The following is a 24,277-nucleotide window of genomic DNA, read 5'->3' as shown; positions in this document are numbered from 1 at the left end:
CAGGTTGTTGTCCCACGTGGGGCTCACAGTCTTCATCCCCACTTTACAGATGAGGTAACTGAGGCACAGAGAAGTTAAGTAACTTGCCCAAAGTCACACATTTGACAAGTAGCAGAAGCAGGATTAATAATGGTGGTATTTGTTAAGCGTTTACTATGTGCAAAGCACTGTTCTAATCACTGGGGGGATACAAGTTGATCAGGTTGTCCCACTTGGAGCTCACAATTTTAATCCCCATTTTACAGATGATGTAACTGAGTCACAGAGAAGTTAAGTGACTAGCCTAAAGTCACACAGCTGGCAAGCAGCAGAGCCGGGATTAGAACCCATGACCTCTGACTCCCAAGCCCAGGCTCTTTCCAGGCTCAGAGCCATGCTGCTTCTCTAAAATACTGATGGTATTTGTTAAGTGTTATGTTCCTAACACTGTTCTAAGCGCTGGGGTAGATACAAGGTTATCACTTGTCCCACTTGGGGCTCCCAGTCTTAATCCCCATTTTACAGATGAGGTACCCGAGGCACAAAGAAGTTAAGTAACTTGCCTAAAGTCTCACAGCTGAAGCCATTGTGATCAGTCAGGAGAATGGGATGCTAATTAGAGATGGGTAGGGAATGAACTCAATAAATTTTGTGTAATAAATTTTATAATAACGAATTATATGTTTATAAAATAATAAAATTTAATACATTTTTGCCCAGAAGATGCAGCAGCCAGTTCTTCTATCCTGCCTTTTCCAACATGGCAGGCTGAAGAGCAGTGGTAAATGAGAATATTGGGGAACATTGGGAAGACTGTGAGTGGAACTGTGGCGATGAGTGTGGTTATAGCTGTGTGTGTGACTGTGACTTTGGTTAGAGGTTTGGCTGTAACTATGGCTATAACTGTTATTACAGCTATGGTTGTGGCACTTCAGCTAATCTGTGGAGATAGCTGGGGCTTTGGCTATGAATATGGCTTTGGCTGTGACTGTGGCTATGTCTGTGGCCTGTGGCTTTGGCTGTGGCTGTGGCTGGAGCTGGAGCTCTGGCTTTTGGGACTGTAGAATTTAATCAGCTCTCTCTGCATGGTGAGAAAATCTCACCTCCTTTAGCCAAAGGCTCACTGGTGCTTTAGACATAGTGTTCTAACAGTTCTTTCCATATTCATCATTATTCTTGTCTTTTTATGATGGTTTTGGGGGGACAGTGATGCTTCAAAAACGGGCTCTTTGGGTATTAGCCCATCGGAAACTGTAAAGGGATGATAACCATCTACACCAGTCCTCTCTGTACAGATGACTACTTCCTTGGTCTAGAGAATCTGTTCTGTCCTGGGTTTGACTACTAATCTCTCTGCCTCCAGTCTTTCCCTTTTCAAGTCCAATTTCCACTCTGCTGCTGGAATGATGTTATTTAACATTGTTCTGATCATACCTCCCTTTACCACTCCCCAGAGAACTGTAGCATAGAAAACACCCAAACAGCAATTTATTAATCTAAACACGCTTTTATTTCCACTCCCTCCCAAAAGATCCTAACTCATATCCATGAGTCCAGGGGCTGAGAAGGTATCAGCCCCTGACCCCTTCCATCTTTATTAATTTACATATTCCCTCCTCCATCACAAATCACACCAGCACAAATCCCTCTCCGGTCTTCCACTGGGTGCTTGGCCATCAATCTGTTCCTGCAGCCAATCAGTCGTCACTGACATCAGCAATCACTTTTCCTGGTGGAGCACACTGGGTCCAGCCTTTTTGGGTCACTGCCACCACATGGCCAAGGTTCAGGACTTGAGTGTTGAGCAGAGGCAAGGTGCTGGGGTTGGATGTCTCCTGGACCCCAGAGCCCGGAGGGGGAAGTGTCAAAATCCAGTCCCCGACACTGCGGGGCCGAGTACTAGGGAGTGGGAAGGAAAGGAGGCACCTGGAGAGGGTTGTGCTGAGTTCTACCCTCCAGATGACATATGGAGGGGGAGAAGGGGTAAATTGGGGCTGGAACCAGGGCTCTGATTTCTGAGAAGAGAGGGAAGGGAACATCAGTCTCAGAGCAGCAGCAGCAGCAGCAGTCTGAACTCTCCATTAGGTGAATGTGCCTGCTTTGGCTCCCAGCCCCAGTGCTGCACACCCCCTCCCCTCTCCCAACTCCTCCTTACTGCTCACCCACATTATAGACCCTGCAGAAACCTACCCACCCTCAACCCTTCCACTCCTGTTGCTGATGCCACTCACCTGCCTCTCAAGAAAGCTGAAACCTTCTGTTCCTCCCTGTCTCTCACCAACCATGGATACGTTCCTAGTTGGGATTCTGGGCTCCGCTGGACAGTGCAGCCAGCACAGCCTAGGTGGATGACCACCACTGCCCTCAACAATGGGCAGGACATCACCCAGGCAAAGACACACTCTCCACTCCTCAAAAAGCTTCATTGGTTGCCCATAACTCTTGGACTCAAGCATATATTTCTAACCATTGACCTTAAAACTCTCAGTCAAGTTTTTTGCTTCCTACCTGTCTACTCTCTTTCTCACTACATGCCAGCTTGTGTGGGGTCAGAAGAGGATGAGACAAGAATCGGATATGAACACCCTCATTAGTTGAGTTCACTACTCACAGCTATTACAGGGAGCATCAGGGATTCAGATCCCTGAACTAATGGATATAAATTTAAAATCACAAGTCATCAGCTGGGCATCAAATTCATTTCCAGTGGGAAAGTGGCATCGAGATACTAAATGAGCCTGACAATCTCCCATATGACATGTCTCTCTCTACTGCAGTGACTGAGGAGTCTTTGAGTCAGTAAAGAAAGGACAAGGTTTTTTAGTACACTGAATTCCATATCATAGAGCTACAGGGACCCTGGCCCTGCCTCTATATTAAGAACTCTGCTACAACCAAACATGTGTTTCTTACCCAGGTCCCCAGAGATGTCAGCACTTCTCAGCTGGGTGCCCCAACCTGACAGCCTCAGCAGTATGGCTCCGGCATTACTTCTTGTGTTCAATCAATCAATCACTCAATCAAAGCAATTTATTGATTGTTTACTATGTGCAGAACACTGTATTAAATGCTTGGGAGAGTACAATAGAGTAGATAGGCATGATCCTTTCCCTCAGGAAGTTTACAGTCTAGCTGGGGAGGCACACATTAAAATATAGTATAGATAGGGCAAGTGACAGAGTGTAAGGTATGAACATAAATGCTGTGGTGGTGGGGTAACAAAGTACTTAAGAGGTGATGCAGAATGGAGGTATTGCATAGTTGGGGTGGGGTGGGGGTGGGGGAATACATGAAAAGAAGGTTTCCTAGAGGAGATTATAATTTTAGTTGGATTTTGAAGATGGAGACTTTAGTGGTCTGTCAGATATGAAGGGGGAGTTCCAGGCAGGAGGGAGGGAGCAAGTGGTCAACAATGAGAGAAATGATACTGAGGCACAGTCATTAGGTTGGTGTTAGAGAAGTATATGGGGGAGGAGATTATAATTTTAGTTGGGTTTTGAAGATGGAGACTTTAGTGGTCTGTCAGATATGAAGGGGGAGTTCCAGGCAGGAGGGAGGGAGCAAGTGGTCAACAATGAGAGAAATGAAACTGAGGCACAGTCATTAGGTTGGTGTTAGAGAAGTATATGGGAGAGGAACAAGGTTAGGTGAGGATAGGTAATTGAGTGTCTACAAGGAGATAGGAGGAGGGAGGAGGAGAAAGGAGGAGATAAGGAGTGCCTAGGAGGATAGGAGGAGAAAGAGATTGTTGGAGGGGCTGGGATCATTATAAAGCAACACCAGAAGGTGGGTGGTGAAGGAAGCCAACTGCTCCTTTCCCAGTGAGTCTTGGGTAGTGTAAGAAGATGAAGTTGCCTTGGAAGAGAAATGCAGGGGAAATAGTGTCATCTGAGGAGAGCAGGTTTTCAGCGATGTTGAGGAGTAGAAGATTGGGTCAAGACTAGGTCAAAGGTGAAGGAAATTTGCCCTCTCAGATCTCTTTCCTTCTCTGAATGCAGAGCCTAGTTTTTAGTGACTAATTTATTTTCACTCAAATTCAACACAAGTCAGAGCAAGTTCAATATTTTAATAAAATGTGCTTTTTCCACTTTTACAATAAACTCCCCAATGGAAAAATCATCCCCCACATCCTATTGGCCAAATGGTATTCTGACTGGTCGTTTCTGGGGAGCAGTTTTTAGTCTGAGCTTCCCAGTATAGGGATTGTAGACTGCTTCAAACGTGTGAGGAGGAGACAATGAGCATCATTCCCCACCAGTGTGAGAAAGGGCTGCCTCAGAGGATGCTAGGAACATGTCCACACTCACTCAGAGCTCCAGCACAGTCATATTTCGCTTACAGATCCAGCGGTGGGTGGATTTACAGCTGTCAGAAGAAAGCTCGTTTTTCGCTTTGAGAGAGGCACAGTCCATTCCTGATATGTTTTTATCCATTTTTATGCTGCTAAAGGAAGAAATGACCTTTCATTCGCCACTGGATTATGAATGAATGAATTTAGGGGCAGGGCCTGTTCTGAACTTAGTTGGGCCTGCGTTTGGGGCAGGGCCAGGTCTCCATCACATGGGGACCTGGTTATGTGCACCTTACACATGTTACTAAAATTGCAACCTTTCCAAGAGGCCTTCCCCAACTAAGCTCTCATTTCCCCTACTCTCTGTGCCTTAGGCATCACCTATACCCTAGAATCTGGACTCAGTATGCATCTCATCTTCAGCCCCACAATACTTAAGTACATATTCATAATTTATTTTAATGTCTGTCTCCCCCTCTAGATTATAAACTCCTGTTGGGAAGGAAAGGTGTCTGGCAACTCCGTTGTGTTGTACTCTCCCAAGCTTTTAGTACAGTACTCTGCCCACAGTAAGAGCTCAATAAATGCCTTGATTGATTGATTGATTTGAGAAAGGGAGAGTTGGCAAGCTGAAAGAAGCTTGTCAGTTCTGCTCCAAGACAGAGTCAAGGAGATGTCTCTCAGCCATAGTTGGAGGGAGATTCCAGGCTGCCCTGTCTGGAGATGAGTGGAGGAGCTGTTGCTTCAGGGCTCCAATTTCTGATGCTTGCACCACCCCTGCAGCGCCAGACACATTACCCCCTTGGAGGCTTGATAGGAGAGGTCCAGGGACCCTCCTTCCCCACAGGACCATATACACTCTCTGCACTGAGGGCTGATAGGATGGGTTCTGGAGACCCTCATCCCCTACAGGGACAAACATACTCCCCTCATGGATGGGTTATGGAATAGGGTCCTGACACCCTCCTCCCATACAGGGTCTCACATGCTCTCCACACTGATTGCTGATAGGATAGGACTCTGAGACACTCCTTCCCCACAGGCCAAAGGACGCTGAACCACAAAGTGCCTGGAACAGGCTGGAGCAGGATTGACTGTAAGGGGTGTCATGGGTCAGCTTAGCCTGGAACAAGAGATGAGGAAATAAGAAGGAGAAGAAGTGTGGATCCAGAGGGACTGAGAACTGGAAAGGGATTCCAAGCTGAGGAAGACTGGGAAGTCAGATGAGTTATGGACGTAGCAACTCAAGGGAGAGCACTGGGTCCCCACTTGTCCCTAGGACGGAGAAGGCACTCAGCTCAGCCCTCAGTGAGGTAGCCCTTAATGACCCAATAAATCAATCAATCAAAAGTATACTTTAAGCACCTACTGAGTGCAGAGCACTGTACTAAGTTCTTGGGAAAGTCCATAGACATGATCCCTGTCTTGTAGGGGGGACAAACATTAAAATAAATTTGAAGTATGATGAAGCAACAGAGTATAAAAATATGTATGTAAGTACTACAGACAGATGAAAGAAACCAGTTGCTTAGATAATGTGGAAGTGTTGAAGTGGCAGGAGGAGGAAATAAAAATTGTTGAGATAAGCATTAATCAGAGAAGGTTTTCTAGTAAGAAGAGTCATGATGATAGAGAGAGCAGATGTCTGCTGCATGTGAAGGGGGAGGGAATTCCCCATAGAAGTAGTGTGGCCTAGTGGAAAGAGCTTGGGCCTGGGAGGTAGAGGACCTGGGTTCTAATCCTGAATCTGCTACTTCCCTCACAGTGCCTTACAGCGCCTTGCATAGAGAAGTAATATGGCTTAGTGGAAAGAGTCCAGGCTTGGGAGTCAGAGGTCATGGGTTCTAATTCCGACTCTGCCACTTGTCAGCTGTGTTATTTTGGGCATCAGTTAACTTCTCTGTGCCTCAGTTACCTCATCTGTAAAATGGGAATCAAGACTGTGAGCCCCAAGAGGGACAACCTGATAACCTTGTATCTATCCCAGTGTTTAGAACAGTGCTTGGCACATAGTAAGAGCTTAACAAATGCCATTATTATTATTATTATTATTATGCTACCTGCATTGACTGCTGATAGGATGGGACCCTGAGATCCTCCTCCCCCACAGGCCACTGGAAGCTGAACCCCAAAGTTCTAGGGAAAGGCTGGGGCAAGAATGACAGTGGGGGGGGGGTCTGAGGGCATCTGGGCCTGGAACAAGAGATGAGGAAATAGGGAGGAGGAGGAGTGGAAGAGTCCAAGCATTGCTCTAAGCACTGGCAATGTTAGCAGCATGGCCTAGAGGAAAGAGCTTGGGCCTGGGAGTCAGAGGACCTGGGTTCTAATTCTCGATTTGCCACTTGACTGCTGGGTAAACATGGGCAAGTCACTTCACCTTTCTGTTCCTCAGTTTCCTCATCTGTAAAATGGGGATTCAATGCCTGTTCTCCCTCATATGTAGACTGTAAGCCCGGTGTGGGACAGTGACTTTTACCAATCTGATTAATCTTGTATGCTCCTAATCCTTACTAAAGTGCTTGGCACATAGTAAGCACTTAAGTCTTATTAATGTTATTATTGTTATCAATATTCAAGGTAGGGAAAAGGGGTGAGTGAGAGATGGGTGCCAAGAGACACTAAGGGAGTTTCAGGACAGAGCTTGACTATCTGATGGCAGGACACATCCTTCAGCCTCTCCATCCTCAGTTCATACCATGTGGCAATCTTGATGACAGGGACAGACTCAACACTACTGACCCAGCCTGACCCTGAGCTCACGTTTTCCACACGTCTGTTCCTTGGATTGGACTGTGATGATCCAACAAGCTTCTCTTCACACAGAAAAGGAAGAAAAGCCAGTGATGCCAGGAACAGAGAATCTGCTCAATCACTCACCTAGTGCCATCAGATGGAGCACAGTCAATTAGAGGTTTTTTAGGAGAGGAGAGACATATGCAGAATGATAATTTTGAAAATTGATCTAATCAACAGAATGAAGTATAGACTGGAGAAGGGAGAGACTGGAAACAGGAACATATGTGAGGAGGCTGATATAGTAATCGAGGTAGAATATGACAAGTGCCTGATCAAGACTAGTGGCTGTTTTGGTGGAGAGGTGGATTCTGGAAATATTGTGCAGGAAAAACAAATAGGGCTATAGTGGCAGAATGAATACAAGATTTGAAAGGGCAGGAGAAATCCAGAATCATGCCAGCATTGTAGGCTTCGAAGACAACCAATCCTTGTTGCTTTTGGTTATACAAATGCCATAAAAAATGAGACAGGAAGGATATCTGGTGCTTTTATAAACTATGATGGGAAAGATAGCTGGGGGAAAAATGAGGGAGGGAAGATGAGAAGTTCAGTTTTAAATATATTGAGCTTAAGGTGTTGACAGAATTTCCATATGGAGTTGCCCTGGAGGAAAGAAGAAATGTGAGATGGTAGAGAAGGTGAGAGAGAGAAGTCAGGGATAATGAGAGAGATTCCGGAGTCAGCCACATAAAGATGGCAGTTGAAACCATGGAAGCAGATGATCTCCCCAAGGGAGTGAGTGTAAAATGAGGAAAGCAAGGCACTCATAAATAAATCTCTAGCAACACACACAATTGAGAGATGAAAGTGGAGTCAGTGAAAGAGACTCCAGGGAGGTAAAAGTGAAATAACATGGCCCATTGGAAAGACCACAGGTCTGGGAATCAGAGGACCTGGGTTCTAATTCAGGCTCCACCATTTACTTGCTATAGGTCCTTGGGCAAGTCACTTAACTTCTCTGTGCCTTAGTTTGCGCATCTGCAAAATAGGCATTCAATACCTGTTCTCCCTCCTTAGACTGTGAGTCTCATGTGGAACTTGATTATCTTGTATCTACCTAAGCACTTAGTACAGTGCTTGGCACATAGTAAGGGCTAATAAATACCATAATTATTACTATTAATACTACTAATAATAATAAAAGGAAAACCAGAAGAGAAATATGTTGGTAAAAGCAACATTACAAGTTGCATTCCAGGATAAGGGAGTAGCCCACAATCACTGAAGGATACCCAGAAGCTGAAGCAGTTTGGGAAAGATTAGAGCTCATTAGATTGGCAAAAAAGAGGTCAATGGTGACCTGGGAGAAAGTGAGCAATCTTAGTTAAAGAAACAGAATGGAACTAGACTGAAGATGGCAGAGACGAGGGATGGAGGAGAGGAAGTGGAGGTAGTGGGTGTTTGTGCCCCTTTCAAGGAGTTTGAACAGGAATAGGGACAGGGGGTTGGGGCAATAGCTGAAGGGTACAGTGGGATCTAGGGTTTTGTTTTTTTTAAGGGTAGGGGAAATTAAGAATGTTTAAAGGCAAAGATGTAGGAGTCACCAGAAGGTGAGAAGTTAAAGACGGCAGTCAGGGAGGGAAGGAGAGTGGATGCATATTTTCTTAGAGGCAAGAAGGGATGGTATCAGAGACAGAGACAGAGGGGAAGGTTTTAAAGACAGGTGGAAGATCTACATTTGAGAGATGGCTGGTAAGGATAAGAGAGAGGGTATAGGGGAGGGAGGGAGCTGTGGAAGCAGGCTTTGGGGGACTTACAGCTGATGTTTTCCATTCTGTCAACAAAGTTGTTGGATAGGTTACCAGTGGCGAGAGGAGAAGGTAGGGGCACTTCAGGAAGGTCTGGACTCATTGGTGGGAACATGGGCATGAGTCATTGATGGAGGAGAAGTAAGGTTTTTGAGGTTGATATTTACCCACCTTCAGTCCCACAGTACTTATGTGAATATTCATAATTTATTTTAACACGAAAACTCCTGTTGGCAGGGTTCATGTCTACCAACCTTTTTGCATTGTACTCTCCCAAGCACCTTAGAATGGTGCTGTACACTCAGAAAGAGCTCAATAAGTACTATTGATTGATTGACTGATTGAACAAAAGAGACGGCAGATTCGTAGCAATCAAGAATAGATTTAAAGAAGCTGAAAAAAAGTTCATAGTTGGCTCAGTGCCTGGATTTCTGCCACCAGTGATCTGCAGCCTGAATGTAGAAGCTGAGAAAGCAGAGTGCGAGGTGTGAGAAAGCTGAGCTCAAAACAAGGGACAGTGATGACAGAGTGACTATGGCGAGGTTTTATAGAAAGCAGAGAGGAGAAGAGGCAGGGTCTACAGGAAGAAAGGGTTTGAAGAAAGGAAGAAAGGAAGCTGTCTACCTCACACTGATTGTGTGGTTTGCTAGAAACTTATTTCTGAGTCCCTTTTTTCCCTTGTTTTTAAAAAAAAAAAAGTTGGTATTTGTTAAGCGCTTACTATGTGCCAAGCACTGTTCTAAGCGCTGGGGTAGACATAGGGGAATCAGGTTGTCCCACGTGGGGCTCACAGTCTTAATCCCCATTTTACAGATGAGGGAAGTGAGGCACAGAGAAGTTAAGTGACTTGCCCACAGTCACATAGCCGACAAGTGGCAGAGCTGGGATTCGAACTCATGAGCCCTGACTCCAAAGCCCATGCTCTTTCCACTGCGCCACGCTGCTTCTCCAACCTATCATCTGCTTCCTTCTACCTCTCACTAATTAATTGTGCATGTTGCTAGAGGCTTATTTCTGAGTCCCTTTCTTTCCTCATTTTACACTCACTCCTTTGGGGAGATCATCTACTTCCATGGCTTCAACTGCCACCTATATGTGGATGACTCCCAAATCTCTCTCATTATCCCTGACTTCTCTCTCTCTCACCTTCTCTACCATTTCATATTTCTTCTTTCCTTCAGGGCATCTCCTTTTTGGAAATCTTGTCAACACCTTAAGCTCAATATGTCTAAAACTGAACTTCTCATGTTAACTCCCTCATTTTTTTCTCCTAGCTATCTTTCCCATCATAGTTTACAGAAACTCCAAATAGCCTTCCTGTCTTATTTTTATGGCAGGAAGGAGAGAGGAGTGTAGGGGAAGCTAGGAGGGAAATGTGTAGGGGGGGAAGAAGAACATGAGAAAAAGTAGGAGAGGTTGAAGAGGTAGGAGAGAGAAAGAGAAAAGAGAGGAGGAAGAAGTCCCATATCCCCTTCTTTATTGAAACTATTACCAATAACAAATATCCTAATACAAAAACTGATTTTGCTTTAAGAGATTCACAATGAAGCACAGCGGAGAGAAGGAAGAGTCAGGACTCAATTAGGAATCCAACAAGACAAAAAGGAAAATCAGTGAGCTGCCCTGGGGACCTGTGACTGAGGCCAGCAGCAGCATGCCCAGTGTGCTGAGCAGATGGAGGTTTGAATGTAGTGGTCTTCCAAGTTGCTTGCAGGCCAGATCCAGTGGAGGAGTCTTCCCCCAGGACCCCAGTCAGCCCACTAAGAGGATGGTTGGGGTGTGGAAGGGGAGCATCCATTCTGAAACCCCCATTCCCTTGGGCACACCCACCCTGTTGCATGCACTGGAATCTGAACCCACCCCTCTATTCTGCATTTAGTTCCGGAAGATGCTTTATGTGACTTCTTTCCTCCTCCCTCCACCCAGAAGAAGAATAATGCTGGACAGCAAGGTCTGGTCTCAATGCCATTGGACAAGGATGTTAGGGCTTTAAGAGGGATTGAATGTTATGGCCCTGTCTCAGTCCCATGTCCCAGACCTGAAGTGGGGCCCACCTGTATCCGGAGAATCCAGAGTCGACCAACCATGTCCACTGTCTCTGAGTTTGGTTATACTTGTACCCGATCCAGAAATAGTCATCTTTTGGCCTCATTTTAGAGACCCAGTCCTGTGGAGTCAATGGAAACAGGCTGAGTCCTGACAGTCTCTCAGCCAGCACCTCCCTCCAGCCCTCCTTCCTGGCCCATGCCTGCCAACCAGCTCAGAGCTCTGCCCCAAGGACACAACCACATAATTCTCCCCAGACTCCTGTTTGGGGAGGATGAAGCCCCTCACATTCATAACCAGAACAGGAGCAGGCACCATTCAGCAATCCCAGCTTGTTCTGGTAAATGTGGGGTGGGAGGTGTGGGAGGAGGGGGGCTGCGCACTGGTGTGGGAACCTTGAGTCTCTCCTCAATTCTCACCACTTCAGCTTCATCCTCCAGGACCAGGAGCCAGGATTTCCTATTGAGACAGTCACTGTCACTGGCCTCCCAACTCTGATTCTCTCCTGAGAAGTAGTAACACCGGCTTCTGTTCAACTGCCACCCTGGGGGGCAGAGCTCACACACGGCACCTGAGGGAAATGACATGACATGAAACATTTTGTGATGCTTTCAATTATTTCAGCTCTTGCATTACGGAGATGGACAAAAATGTGCCCATGGTCATTCATTCAATCACATTTATTGAGTGCTTTCTGTGTGGAAAGTACAACTGTCATTGTCTCTTAATATCTCCCTCCACACTACATGCCTTGTCTGTACATACTAGTCACCATGGTCCCCTGTCCTGGAGGATCCATCTTTGGATTTCCAGATGAGTTTCATGCCTTACTCACCTTTCTTTTCTCAACACAATAAGCTTCATGGGCCCTTGGCCGCTTCAGCTGCTGACCTCCTGGCCTCTTGTTCCTGCCCCTGGCTGTACCCTACTGACCTCCTGCCCCAGTTCACCTCAGACACAAGCCAGCATCAACCCAACCTGGACCTCATAATTCCCAGGCTCTGCACCTCCTGTGACATCACAAACTCCTGCTCCTCCTGTGACATGACAAAGGAGCAAGGCTGCCCCTGGTAGAGCAGCAAGGCCTTGCCTGTCCATGTGTGTGGCCTCCTCCTATTTGTCCAGCACGGCCTTCCTCCTCTCACCCCTTCCTGCTCCGGTCACCACTTGGTTCCCCATATCCTGGTTTCTCTTGAGACGGGTTAGATGAACATGAGATTTCCCCAGTGGAAAGTCTTTTCTGAAGAAAAGCAGTGTTGCCAAATGGAAAGACCATGGGTCTGGGATGCAGAAGACCTGGACTCTAATCCCAGCTCTGCCAAATGCTTGCTGTGTGACTCTGGGCAAGTCACTTAACTTCTCTGTGCCTCAGTTCTCCCTCCTACTTAGAGTGTGAGCCCCATGTGGGACAGGTACTGTGTCCAACCTAATCCATGTGTATCTACCCGAGGTCTTAGAATAGTGTTCAACACATAGTAAGTACTTAGCAAACACCATAAAAAAAGAAGAAGCATCAGAGAGAAAACATTTTATTGGTCTGAAGAAAGATCTCTGACTGTTCCTGGGTTTTTCTCCTATGAGGTCTGAGCCATAGGCTTTGTTTTCTGGACAGCAACTCAGTGTTTCATCATCTTTCCTCACCCTGTTGGCCAGCACATAGCTCCGCCTTCAGGACTGCAAGCCTTTTTGAGGTCATGTTCCTAGAACTGTCTCCACAGGAAACATTGGGACACTTCATTTTGTGTACCTTACAGACTGAAAAAAGAAAAGAAAGTTAACTGAATAGTGAGATGGAAAATTATGCTATCTTCATCCCCTGCACTCTTGTTGTCACAGAACCCCTTCTGTGGCTGGGCGCAGCTTGTCGGGGGAGGAAGAGTTTCCTAGAAACCAATGGACAGAGAGAGTTCCTACTAGGCTCATTTTCACTGCCAGACTTCTGGGTGGGGCTTCTAGGGAATGTGAGACTCAGGGATGGCATTTTGGGGGCAGAGCTTAAAAATAGATGCATACTGTAGCTATACCCCGAGGGTGAAGGCATGGCATCTTCCTTCCCTCATCCACCTGCACCAGCCCATGGTCTCACTGAAATGGAGAGGTGACAAACTGTGGATTCCTAGAATTCCTCTATGCTATTTGGGGTCCAGTGTGACTCTTCTTAACTCCAAGACTGGCCCAGAGTTCCTGTGACAGAGGATCCTGGAGACACCCAGGCAGAAGGACCTCATGTAAGCCTCAGAAGTAAAGCATCTTTCCAGTTCTGAAAGTGTGGCTGGATCCTGCAAGCCACCCTGGGCAATGAACCATGACCTGCACCCTGGTACTCCAACCCCCATAGCCGCCCCTTTGCCTCCCCACCCCCACCCCCAACCCCCAATGTGAACTCAATGGTTTGGGAAGAACCAGATCCTTTTACCCAACCAAGTAAAAAGCCATAGTGAGACATTTTTCCACTGCCTATTTTGAACCTCTGTTAGGGCTAATCTGGTAGGCCAATAGATTGTAAAATCTTTGACCAGCTCCTTTGTATTATAGTCTCCCAAGTACCTAGTAAAGCGCTCTACACATAGTAAGCATTCAATATATGTCAATGATTGTCAAGACCCCCTACCTTCTCTCCACCCCTTCCCTGTCAAATCTCTCTTTTCTTCAAAGCCTCCTACTCCCTCCTTATCTCCTACACATCTTCACCAGCCCACACCCTTTAACCCAAATCTTTCCATTTGCTCAGAATATTTCTTACATCCCAGTGCCTCCTCCCTTCAAACTTTCTTTCTGCATCTTGCTATATATCTATAAATTATATATTATAAATCATTTATTTATATTAATGTCTGTCTTCCTCTCTAGACTATAAGTTCACTGGAGAAAGGAAATGTCTGTTGTAGTGTACTCTCCAAGGAGTTAGTTCAGTGGTCTGCACACAGTAAGCACTCAATAAATACCATTGATATTGATGTTGATGATGATGATGATTATGCTGTGTCACTCTCTTTCTCCTTTCATCCTTTCTAGGATCCTATTCTTCCTTTGCTTGTACCCTTTCCACCAGTGAAGATCCAGTTGTCTGTTCTCCTTCCTACTGTTCTTCCCCGTCATCATCTCAAGTTCTATTTTTGTCCCACTTTCTCTCTCCCTTTGCCTTCCTCCTATATTTCCTTTTCTTTCTTATTACATCCTTTTTCTCTCTCCCCCTCTTTCTCTCCCACTCTGACTTCCCTCTTTCCTGCCTTGTTTTTTCTTCCCTCACTTTTCTGTTTTTCCTCTCCCCACTACCCAGCAGCCCCTACCCTCTTTCTATCCCCAGTAACCCTGGGTGCTGATCTCCTAGCCTTCACAGAATTGGGCAGGACAGAAGCTGGTAGCTAGAGAACAGGTTTCTGCAGAGAGCAGAAGAGGGAGTGTCCTTTGAAACCATCCAGCACTGAGACTACTGCTCCCAGCACTGCTAGGAGGGAGGAACAGGCAGCCTCCAATGCAGCTGTTCAGAGAGTCAGGGCTCCGATGGGGCAGGGCTTACTGGCTTGGCTTGCTCTTCTATCTCTGTCCCCCTGCTCCCATCCCCATTAATGAATACCCAAAAATGAAAAGATCAGGAATAAAGGTGAAACCAGCTTAAACCAGAGCTCCCATGGTGTATTCCAGGCAGAAGCACTCACTGTTCAGGTACACAATGGTAACCAGGAGCGAAAGTGCAGCAATCCCCAGGGAAACGGTGGCCACATACCATACAGGTTGCTGAGACCTGGGACCTACAGTGGAGAAAGGTCAAAGCTGTAACAGAACTGAACTCCGCCAAACTGATTCTCTTTCCCTCTTCCAAACCCTACTTAAAACTCACCTCCTCCAAGAGGCCTTCCCAGACTGAGCTCCTCTTCTCCCTCTACTCCCTCTGCCACCCCCCCTTTACCTCTCCACAGCTAAACCCTCTTTTTCCCCTTTTTCCTCTGCTCCTCCACCTCTCCCTTCCCATCCCCACAGCACTGTACTCGTCCGCTCAACTGTATATATTTTCATTACCCTATTTATTTTGTTAATGAATTGTACATCGCCTTGATTCTATTTAGTTGCCATTGTTTTTACAAGATGTTCTTCCCCTTGACTCTATTTATTGCCATTGTTCTTGTCTGTCCATCTCCCCCGATTAGACTGTAAGCCCGTCAAACGGCAGGGACTGTCTCTATCTGTTGCTGACTTGTTCATCCCAAGCGCTTAGTACAGTGCTCTGCACATAGTAAGTGCTCAATAAATACTATTGAATGAATGAATGAACCTCCTAGCTTTCATGTTCTGCACTGAGGAATTCAGAAGGCTACCAAAGTGCCTCTGTGCATAGAAGAAATCACCCATGAATATGGACCATAGAGCTGGATTTATGCACTTTATTTACATATGGCCTGCTGAAGCCTAAAACTGTTGAAACAGTAAGCAGAAGAGGGAAGACAAAGCCCAGAAAACAGAATACATGGTACAAAGATATCATAAAGCACAACTTCAGTGAAGTAACAGAAACATTCTGTATCCTTTCATTTGGGGTGAGAAGTTACCAACTTAGAAAATATGACAGCACTGTCCCACCTTTGCCTCTGTTTTTGGTTTTAGCACCTAAGAATTGTTAACAGCTCATAGATGTGTGAGTGTATGAAGGGAGGCTTCTTGAGATTCGTGGGTGCCATGTGTGAACAGCTTCTCGTTGATCTGCTTAGTGGACATTTTGCAAGGTTTTCACTGAGCCCTCCTAGATGGCTCCTAGTCTCTGCCATTTCTCTACATCCAGGCTCATGGATGTGTACTAGGATAAACTCATTAACTGCTGAACAAGACAGTGATACATTAATTGGTCATGTCTGCATCAGGCAAAGCCCATAATAGCTTCACAAAACTCCAGAGCCCTGAAGACTACCAACCAATCTGAGATAATCAATTCTGCTCTCACTCATAGTGTGGTCTTGGAATTGAGCCAAATGGTTAGGTTTGCTCCTGTTTAGGCATGGATTTGGGACCATGTGTTGCCCTGATCAACCTGGGAGGCTTCTGGATTGATATTTTCATCTGTCTCTTCCAGTCGCCTCTTCCAGGAAATGTATGAGAGATGTCAGGAAGGTCGGCTTCTCTTTTTCTCCAATAGCCCCCTCGAGGTAGAGGCTCCTGATTGGGTCAACACCTGGTTTGGGAGATTTCAGGAGTGGGCAGGGCTTGTCCTTCTCCACACACACACACACCAGTTCTGCTCACGGTTCTTGACTGAGTTTTGCAGGAATTTTGCTCGTGCCCCAAAAGCGAGGGTGACAAAGCTACAGGAGGGTGGTGAAGGGGTGGCTCAATCTGAGGATCAGAGGGCACTTGGACCTGTTTGCTTCCTTCTTGCTGTCTGGGTACATCATCAGCTTCCTAAAAACCCACAGTGTCCTAAGTTGGGAGTGATGGCACAGGTCCCTCTGACTTTGCTGTGACTTCTCTCAAGAGGAGAACTGCTAGAACCAGAACCCAAGCCAAAGTCTCAGGGAAGTGACAACAGGCCCCAGGAGTGTTCACTGAGAACTTCTGCCTCCCTCCCCAAGGCTTCATATCTGCCATTCTCTCATTCCCCCTTTCCTTCCTCACCCTCCCACATGTAAACAGGATAATGGGGCAAAGGGATCCAAAAACCAATGGTCCAACTGGACCAGGCCAGCAGGCCTAGGCACATGATGCATTCCATGGGCTGGAGAAGGGACCCTACCCTGCTACCAGATATGTTCTCAGCCAGTCACCAGATGTGCTGCTCTGTGGTCCCTTGGCCAGGTTCTTGTGTTGTTACCATTCTGTGGCTTCAGGGACATTTTCTCTGTATGCTTGAGACTTCCTCACACAGAGCACTGGCAGGTGTTGAATGTGAGATCATTCTGGTCACATGAAGAATTTGTGTTTCATGAGGCAAATGAGTATCTAATAAGAACTGTTTTCTGAATTGCCTAGCCTCAGCCCCCTAGGAGAGGAGCCTAGCTGAAATTGTGGACTGACTTCTAGAACAAAACTGTTCATCCTTGTCACCAGTGGGTTTTTACTTCTTATTTTTGTATGTACATAAACACATACATATACATAGATATGTATATAATAATAATAATAATAATAATAATAATGGTATTGGTTAAGCACTTACTTCATGCCAAGCATTGTTCTAAGCACTGGGGTAGATGCAAGGTAATCAGGTTGTCCCTCGTGGGCATCACAGTCTTTATCCCCATCTTACAGATGAGGTAACTGAGACACAGAGAAGTCAAGTGACTTGCCCAAAGTCAAACAGTGGACAAGTGCTGAGCTGGGATTAGAACCCATAACCTCTGACTCACAAACCTGTGCTCTTTCCACTAAGCCACGCTGCTTCTCAATGTATGTATGTTTGCATATATATATATATACACATATATATATATGTGTGTGTGTATAAATACATGCATATACAAATATATATTTACATATATAAATGCATACATACATATACTTGCACATATTTATACATGCATATATTCATACACACATTTAGAGAAATAACATGGCCTGGTGGAAAGAGCACGGGCCTGGGAATCAGAGGTCCTAGGTTGTTATCCCAATTCTGCCACTTGTCTGCTCTGTGACCTTGGGCAAGTCACTTCACCTCTATGTATCTCAGTTTCCTCATCTGTAAAAAGTGGGATGAAATCCTACCCCTTCCTTCCTAGGCTGTGTGCTCCATATGGTAGAGACTGTGACCAAATGACTAACTTTGTAGCTAACCAAGCTTGGCATATAGTAGGCACTTAACAAATACCATTACTTTATATGTATATATACATATGTTATATATAATAGCTATGTAAATGTATATCTACCTATCTATAGATAGATATAGATATGGGTATAGATATATAGTTAACAGGTATGCCCCATGTCACAGCACCTCCACAATACATGCACTGAGGTACCCAGCCATTATCATTTGATGCCTTAACCTTCCTAAACCAAACTTTCCTGCAGCCCTGAAATTCCTGCCAATAGATTCAGGTAAATCCCTGAATTAAATCCCTCCTTGCTTCTTTCCATCTGGGGCTGAGCTTAAGATGTCAACAGTGAATGGGTCTTGGGGGACCTGTGCCCACGGTTTGTGTCAGATTTTCAAGAAGCAGAAGAGACTTCTGGGCATATAGCTAGATAAATTATTGAACTGGGAGGGAACTTCATTTAGAAATGGATGATGCAGGTGTTATGAGTTCACTGCATCTCATTCACAGGAATTATTCCATCAGGACCTCATCAAAGTTCAACAAACCAACACATCCTTGCAAGATGCCCAAACAGATGGAGAATCAGTTATGGTCTCCCTCACCAAGTAAGGTTTGGGGATTAGCAAATCTTGCTCAATTTTCAGGAAAGTGGAACATTCATTGAAGAAGAAGAAAGATCTGATGGAAACAGGATTTCCTAGGTGCAGAGAGATATTCAGAAAGAGTTATCCAGCTTCCAGGTATGTAATGAAGAGAAGAAGGTTCATATAACCTAATATGAACAAACTCCTTACTAGCACCTGAAAGTTACCATAGCCAGAACAAGTTTATTCTTTTGCAGGCTCCAGCAAAGACTCATAATCATATCCCAACCACTCCTTTAGTTGGTGATGTTGGAGTTTCTCATCTGGAATGATGGACACTCTCAGTTGAGTGTTCAAGATGGAGAAACTGTGAGAGAGAATTGATCATAGTGAGATCCCTAAAATTTCCCCTGCCCTCCCCAGTCCCTTTCCACTCCCCACCCTTCTTCAATTCTCCCATATTTCCCAGCAGTATCTCTAGAGGCAATCTCCTGCCTTCTCTAAAAATCCCCCCCTCCACTTGTGCATATGACTCTATTCCTTCACACCTTAACAAAACACTTGGCCCCTCCCTTCTTTCCTCCCTAACTGTTATCTTCAACTGCTCATTGTCCAAGGCTTCTTCCCCACTGCTTTCAAACATACCCATGTCTCCCCATCCTAAAAAAAAACTCCCTGGACCCCACGCCTCCCTCCAGTTATTGCCTCATCTCCCGCCTCCATTTCCTCTCTAAATTTGTTGAATGAGTTGTCTATACCCATTGTCTCAAGTTCTTCTCCTCCAATTCTCTCCTTGAACCCCTCCAATCTGGCTTGCAACTCCTCCACTCCACAGAAACCACCCTCTCAAAGGTCACCAATGATCTCCTTCTTGCTAAATCCAATGGCCTCTACTCCATCCTCTTCGGCCTCTCAGCCGTCTTCAACATTGTCAACCACCCCCTTCTGGAAAGACCTCCTTCTCCAACCTTGGTGTCACTGACATTGTTCTCTCCTGGTTCTCCTCCTATATCACTGGCTGCTCAGTCTCATTCTCTTTCACGGGCTTCTCCTCTTCTTCTTACCCCCTAAATGTAGGTGTCACTTAAGGTTCAGTTCTGGGTCTCCTTGTATTCTCCATTTACACCCACTCCTTTGGAGTACTCATTTGCTCACATGGCTTCAACTACGAACTCTATGATGATTTCCAAATCTACAACCCCAACCCTCATCTCTCTCCCCCTCTGCAGTCTTGCATTTCCTCCTGACCTCAGTACATTTCTACTTGGATGTTCATTCATTCATTCAATAGTATTTATTGAGCGCTTACTATGTGCAGAGCACTGTACTAAGCACTTGGGATGAACAAGTCAGCAACAGATAGAGACAGTCCCGGCCGTTTGACGGGCTTACAGTCTAATCGGGGGAGACGGACAGACGAGAACAATGGCAATAAATAGAGTCAAGGGGAAGAACATCTCGTAAAAACAATGGCAACTAAATAGAATCAAGGCGATGTACAATTCATTAACAAAATAAATAGGGTAATGGAAATATATACAGTTGAGCGGACGAGTACAGTGCTGTGGGGATGGGAAGGGAGAGGTGGAGGAGCAGAGGGAAAAGGGGAAAAAGAGGGTTTTTAGCTGCGGAGAGGTAAAGGGGGGGGGTGGCAGAGGGAGTAGAGGGAGAAGAGGAGCTCAGTCTGGGAAGGCCTCTTGGAGGAGGTGAGTTTTAAGTAGGGTTTTGAAGAGGGGAAGAGAATCAGTTTGGCGGAGGTGAGGAGGGAGGGCGTTCCAGGACCACGGGAGGACGTGGCCCAGGGGTCGACGGTGGGATAGGCGAGACCGAGGGACGGTGAGGAGGTGGGCGGCAGAGGAGCGGAGCGTGCGGGGTGGGTGGTAGAAAGAGAGAAGGGAGGAGAGGTAGGAAGGGGCAAGGTGATGGAGATCCTTGAAGCCTAGAGTGAGGAGTTTTTGTTTGGAGCGGAGGTCGATAGGCAACCACTGGAGTTGTTTAAGAAGGGGAGTGACACGCCCAGATCGTTTCTGCAGGAAGATGAGCCGGGCAGCAGAGTGAAGAATAGACTGGAGAGAGGCGAGAGAGGCGAGAGAGGAGGAAGGGAGGTCAGAGAGAAGGCTGACACAGTAGTCTAGCCGGGATATAACGAGAGCCCGTAGCAGTAAGGTAGCCGTTTGGGTGGAGAGGAAAGGACGGATCTTGGCGATATTGTAGAGGTGAAACCGGCAGGTCTCGATAACAGATAGGATGTGTGGGGTGAACGAGAGAGATGAGTCAAGGATGACACCGAGATTGCGGGCCTGAGAGACGGGAAGGATGGTCGTGCCATCCACGGTGATAGTGAAGTCTGGGAGAGGACTGGGTTTGGGAGGGAAGATGAGGAGCTCAGTCTTGCTCATGTTGAGTTTTAGGTGGCGGGCCGATATCCAGGTGGAGACGTCCCGGAGGGAGGAGGAGATGCGAGCCTGAAGGGAGGGGGAGAGGACAGGGGTGGAGATGTAGATCTGCGTGTCATCTGCGTAGAGATGGTAGTCAAAGCCGTGAGAGCGAATGAGTTCACCAAGGGAGTGAGTGTAAATGGAGAACAGAAGAGGGGCAAGAACTGACCCTTGAGGAACTCCAACACTTAAAGGATGAGAGGGGGAGGAGGTGCCAGCGAAGGAGACCGAGAATGACCGGCCAAAGAGGTAAGAGGAGAACCAGGAGAGGACGGAGTCCGTGAAGCCAAGGTGAGATAAGGTATGGAGGAGGAGGGGATGGTCGACAGTGTCAAAGGCAGCAGAGAGGTTACGGAGGATTAGAATGGATGTCCCACCATCACCTCAAACTTAACATGTCTAAAACAGAACTTATCTTCCCACCCAAACCCTGTCAAACCCTGTCAGCCCCCTGACTTTCCCATACTGTAGATGGCACCACCATCCTTCCTGTTTCACAAGCTCATAACCTTGGCATTATCCTTTACTCCTCACTCTCTCATTCAATCCACATAGTCATTCCATCAGAAAATCCTGTCAGTTCGACCTTCACAAGATCACTAAAATGCACTTTTTCTCTCCATCCAAACTGCTACCACATTAACCTAAGCACTTCTCCTCTTCCATCTTGATTACTATATCAGCCTTCTTGCTGACCTCCCTGGCTCCTCTCTCTCCCAACTCCAGTCTATACTTCACTCTGCTCCCTAGATCATTTTTCTACGGAAATGTACAGTCCATGTTTCCTCACTCCTCAAGAACCTCCAGTGGTTGCCCATTGTACTGGACGATTTACCATCCTGTCTCTGTTCTGTCTCCTTCCAATATTGTACTAGACATTCTGTCTCCATTTAATCTCCTTCCTGTGGTAGATCAGTCAGTTAAGTTTGAGTATCGATGTGTCAATTACATTACCTTATAAGGACCACTCCTAAGAACTGGTTCTGAATGGAGGGTGGAGTATGGCAACGCAATGGGGTTGGGTGGGATTTGGGGTGCACACTGGAAGGGTTGCAGTCGAGTGGAACGCGGAAATGCTTGCAAATAAAGGTACAGGGTTCGGGATGGCTCATGGCTGTTCGTCACTCGTACCCCGCTGGGGTGAACGGGTGGCAGCTACTTTCCACCCTTTCCTGTTCTCTCGACTCCCTCTCTTTAGTCTGTTCATTTCTACACCTCTGCATCAAAAAGAAACTCCTTACTATCCTTACTATCAGCTTCGAAGCACAAAATCACCTTGCCCCCTCCTACCTCACCTCACCACTCTTCTACTACTCCTCTACTACAGCCCAGTCTGCACACTTCACTTCTCTGATGCCATCCTTCTCACTATACCTCAATCTCATCAATTTCACCACTGACCTCTTGCCCACATCCTGCCTCTGGCCTGGAATGCCCTCCCTCCTTATACCCTACAGACAATTAGTTGCCCCTACTTCGAAGCCTATTTTCCTTTTCTTCAACTCCCATATGTGCTGACCTGACCTGTTCTCTTTATTCATCCCCCCTCCCAACCCCACAGCACTTATGTGCATATCTGTAATTTATTTATTTATAAATAAAGGCAGTGAGTAAGTCGGTCCTAGAGGAATGGAGTCTGGGATCTGGTCTGTAGTAGAAGTTTAGTGAAGTGAGGTAGGATGGAGCAAGCTGATTGAGTTTTTTAAAGCTGTTGGTAAAGAGTTAGATGAAGTGAAATACAGGATTTGAACAACTCTGTAAACTGACCACTTATGCTGACAACCTTTTAGCAACATCTTAGGTAGACAACCTCATAGACTTCACTCAACATAAGATACTAAGTGTCCTTGCCAAAATAAAAAAATTTGGTCTGTATACCAGTCACCATGCTTAACATTTTCAACAGCGATCTGATGAAATGCAGCAATATTTATCTCCATAAATGAGAAAAGCAAGAAAGCAATATTGGCTTCCAGCCAGCAGTGAATCAAGGAATTTATCGAACATAGGGGTCCTCTAAAAAACTATTAACCCTTGGCTGGGTGGTCCATGTCTCTGACTATGTGATGGCTTTCATCACTAATGGTATTCCGTTCTTTTTGAAGTTAAGTTCTTTCTGTCCCTACTAACAGCAGTGCACTGCACTAAATCCAGGGGGGAAATCCAACACAAACACAAAACCTTTTCCCAGCCCACAAGGATTTTACACCCTAATTTGGTTCCTTTGCTCTAATCCATGCCACATTGAAGGCCATCTCCATTCTAGTTCTGCCCGGGGACAGAACTGAAATGGTGGAAGACAATTAAAGATTAAAACCAAGGGCTAGTTTGACAAACAGTTCCTGAATTAGTCAATCCATTTTCTAGAGTATACGTAAGTATATGTAAGTCAATACGACACAACAATAACCTTATTTCTTCATGACTGCAATTTACTACTCCAAAACGCTTAACTATTTTAGATCTAGATGTACGTCTCCAAATGGATGGGAAATCTTTCTATATCACAGTAACTACACAATGCTGCTGAATGTTTCTAATGCTTTTCTAGTCTGCAGGTCACATTTTTACTTAAAGCATTATTCTCTCAGAAACACTATTTGGTATAAAAGAAAGTGCTCTCCACAATTATTTAAACAGTCCATGAATGTTAAACCAGCGTATTGTCTTTTATCTGAATCTACAAAGGACCTTAATTCACCCAGTGGGCTTCAATTCATCAGTTGCCTTTAGAAAAAAGTAGTGAAAGAAAGTCAGTGGCAGAGAATTTTGCAGTACAGTAAAGATTTCATTACATTATACTAGTTAACTATTCTGCGGAGCTCCATTTTCCTATAACTCAGCACTCTATGTAATTCTGTTCCAATCCTGGAGTTTGCCAGGAATTAGTAAATTCTAAACACGCTCAGATTATTCTTCAAAACACATTGCTGAACACATTACACTTATTCACTGTCATTTTAAATCTTTTCCGCTTTAGTAGAACTTGAGATGTGTGAATACTGAGATGATTTTACCTCGAGAAGGATGACTGCGTTTTCCCTTGGGTGCAATCTTTACATCCATGTAAGTGATTTCATTCTCCATGACTGATGACCATTCAGTTCACCGTCAGCCCTTCTTTACCTCTCACCCACTCTCCAGCCTCCCTGCGGACCAGCTTAGTCCTGCCTTCTCACTGCTCAAGCCTTGATCAAGCTTAAATGAGCTACAGGACATCCGCTAGCTTCACGTTTCCTTTGTAGTTCACCTTTCAGCCTCTCTGAGAAGAGTCTCTGCTGTAAGAGATGTGTTGGGAGACCCATTTCAGGTCCATGGCCTAGAGTGTTTGCTAAGAGAGTATTTGTGTCAATTCTGGTTGGTTGAGGCCAGAGGTAAACTTACACCTAAAGTTACACTCTGCAGGAGAGTTTCTTATCACTCTCAGAGGAGGGTTTTGTGGCTTAGAAATAATGCAAAGTTTGCATAGCGCCGGTCCTCCACGTGGTTTCCATCATTAGCAGTTCTCTTACCTGAATCTATCTGTTCAGCTAGAGAAAGAGCAGAGCAGGGTCAGAACCACCAAAACAAGTAGTATTAGTAGTAATAATGAGTAGCATAGCATAGTGGATAGACCATGGGCCTGGGAGTCAGAAGGTCAAGGGTTCTA

At 45.7% G+C, this 24,277-nt stretch overlaps 1 protein-coding gene across 4 annotated transcripts; it reads right to left on the bottom strand.

Annotated features, from left to right (window-relative positions):
• Positions 1–1,466: 1,466 nt before the first annotated feature.
• Positions 1,467–23,868, bottom strand: LOC114817666 (killer cell lectin-like receptor subfamily B member 1B allele C). Of its 4 annotated transcripts, none has more exons than XM_029081647.2 (6): positions 23,646–23,868; positions 14,520–14,612; positions 12,502–12,615; positions 11,280–11,431; positions 10,869–10,981; positions 1,467–1,878 (listed from the first exon to the last, which is right to left on the bottom strand). In XM_029081647.2, exons 1-6 carry the CDS (start codon positions 23,713–23,715, stop codon positions 1,677–1,679), a joined length of 744 nt encoding a protein of 247 aa, XP_028937480.1. In that variant the 5' UTR covers positions 23,716–23,868; the 3' UTR covers positions 1,467–1,676. The 4 variants fall into 4 exon arrangements, with proteins under 4 accessions (XP_028937480.1, XP_039770504.1, XP_028937481.1 ...); XM_039914570.1 differs by having other exon boundaries at positions 1,787–1,994; XM_029081648.1 differs by lacking the exon at positions 1,467–1,878 and adding an exon at positions 4,031–4,422.
• Between the last annotated feature and the right edge of the window lie 409 nt (positions 23,869–24,277).

The sequence above is a fragment of the Ornithorhynchus anatinus genome, chromosome 17 (assembly GCF_004115215.2).
Source record: "Ornithorhynchus anatinus isolate Pmale09 chromosome 17, mOrnAna1.pri.v4, whole genome shotgun sequence".
Taxonomy (NCBI): Eukaryota; Metazoa; Chordata; class Mammalia; order Monotremata; family Ornithorhynchidae; genus Ornithorhynchus; species Ornithorhynchus anatinus.
The sequence above is the reverse complement of the archived record's forward strand: the minus strand, read 5'-3'. Positions and strand labels throughout refer to the sequence as shown.

What these genes read in the sequence shown, in the direction of transcription:
- LOC114817666 (XM_029081647.2), bottom strand. Translation starts at nt 23,715, where the DNA reads ATGGAGAATGAAATCACTTACATGGATGTAAAGATTGCACCCAAGGGA. An exon ending in TACCATTGTGTACCTGAACA is followed by an intron (nt 12,616 to 14,519) that starts GTGAGTGCTTCT and finishes TTCTTTTTTCAG; the next exon opens with TCTGTAAGGTACACAAAATG. An exon ending in TCTGGATTCTCCGGATACAG is followed by an intron (nt 1,879 to 10,868) that starts GTGGGCCCCACT and finishes CCCACTCCCTAG; the next exon opens with TACTCGGCCCCGCAGTGTCG.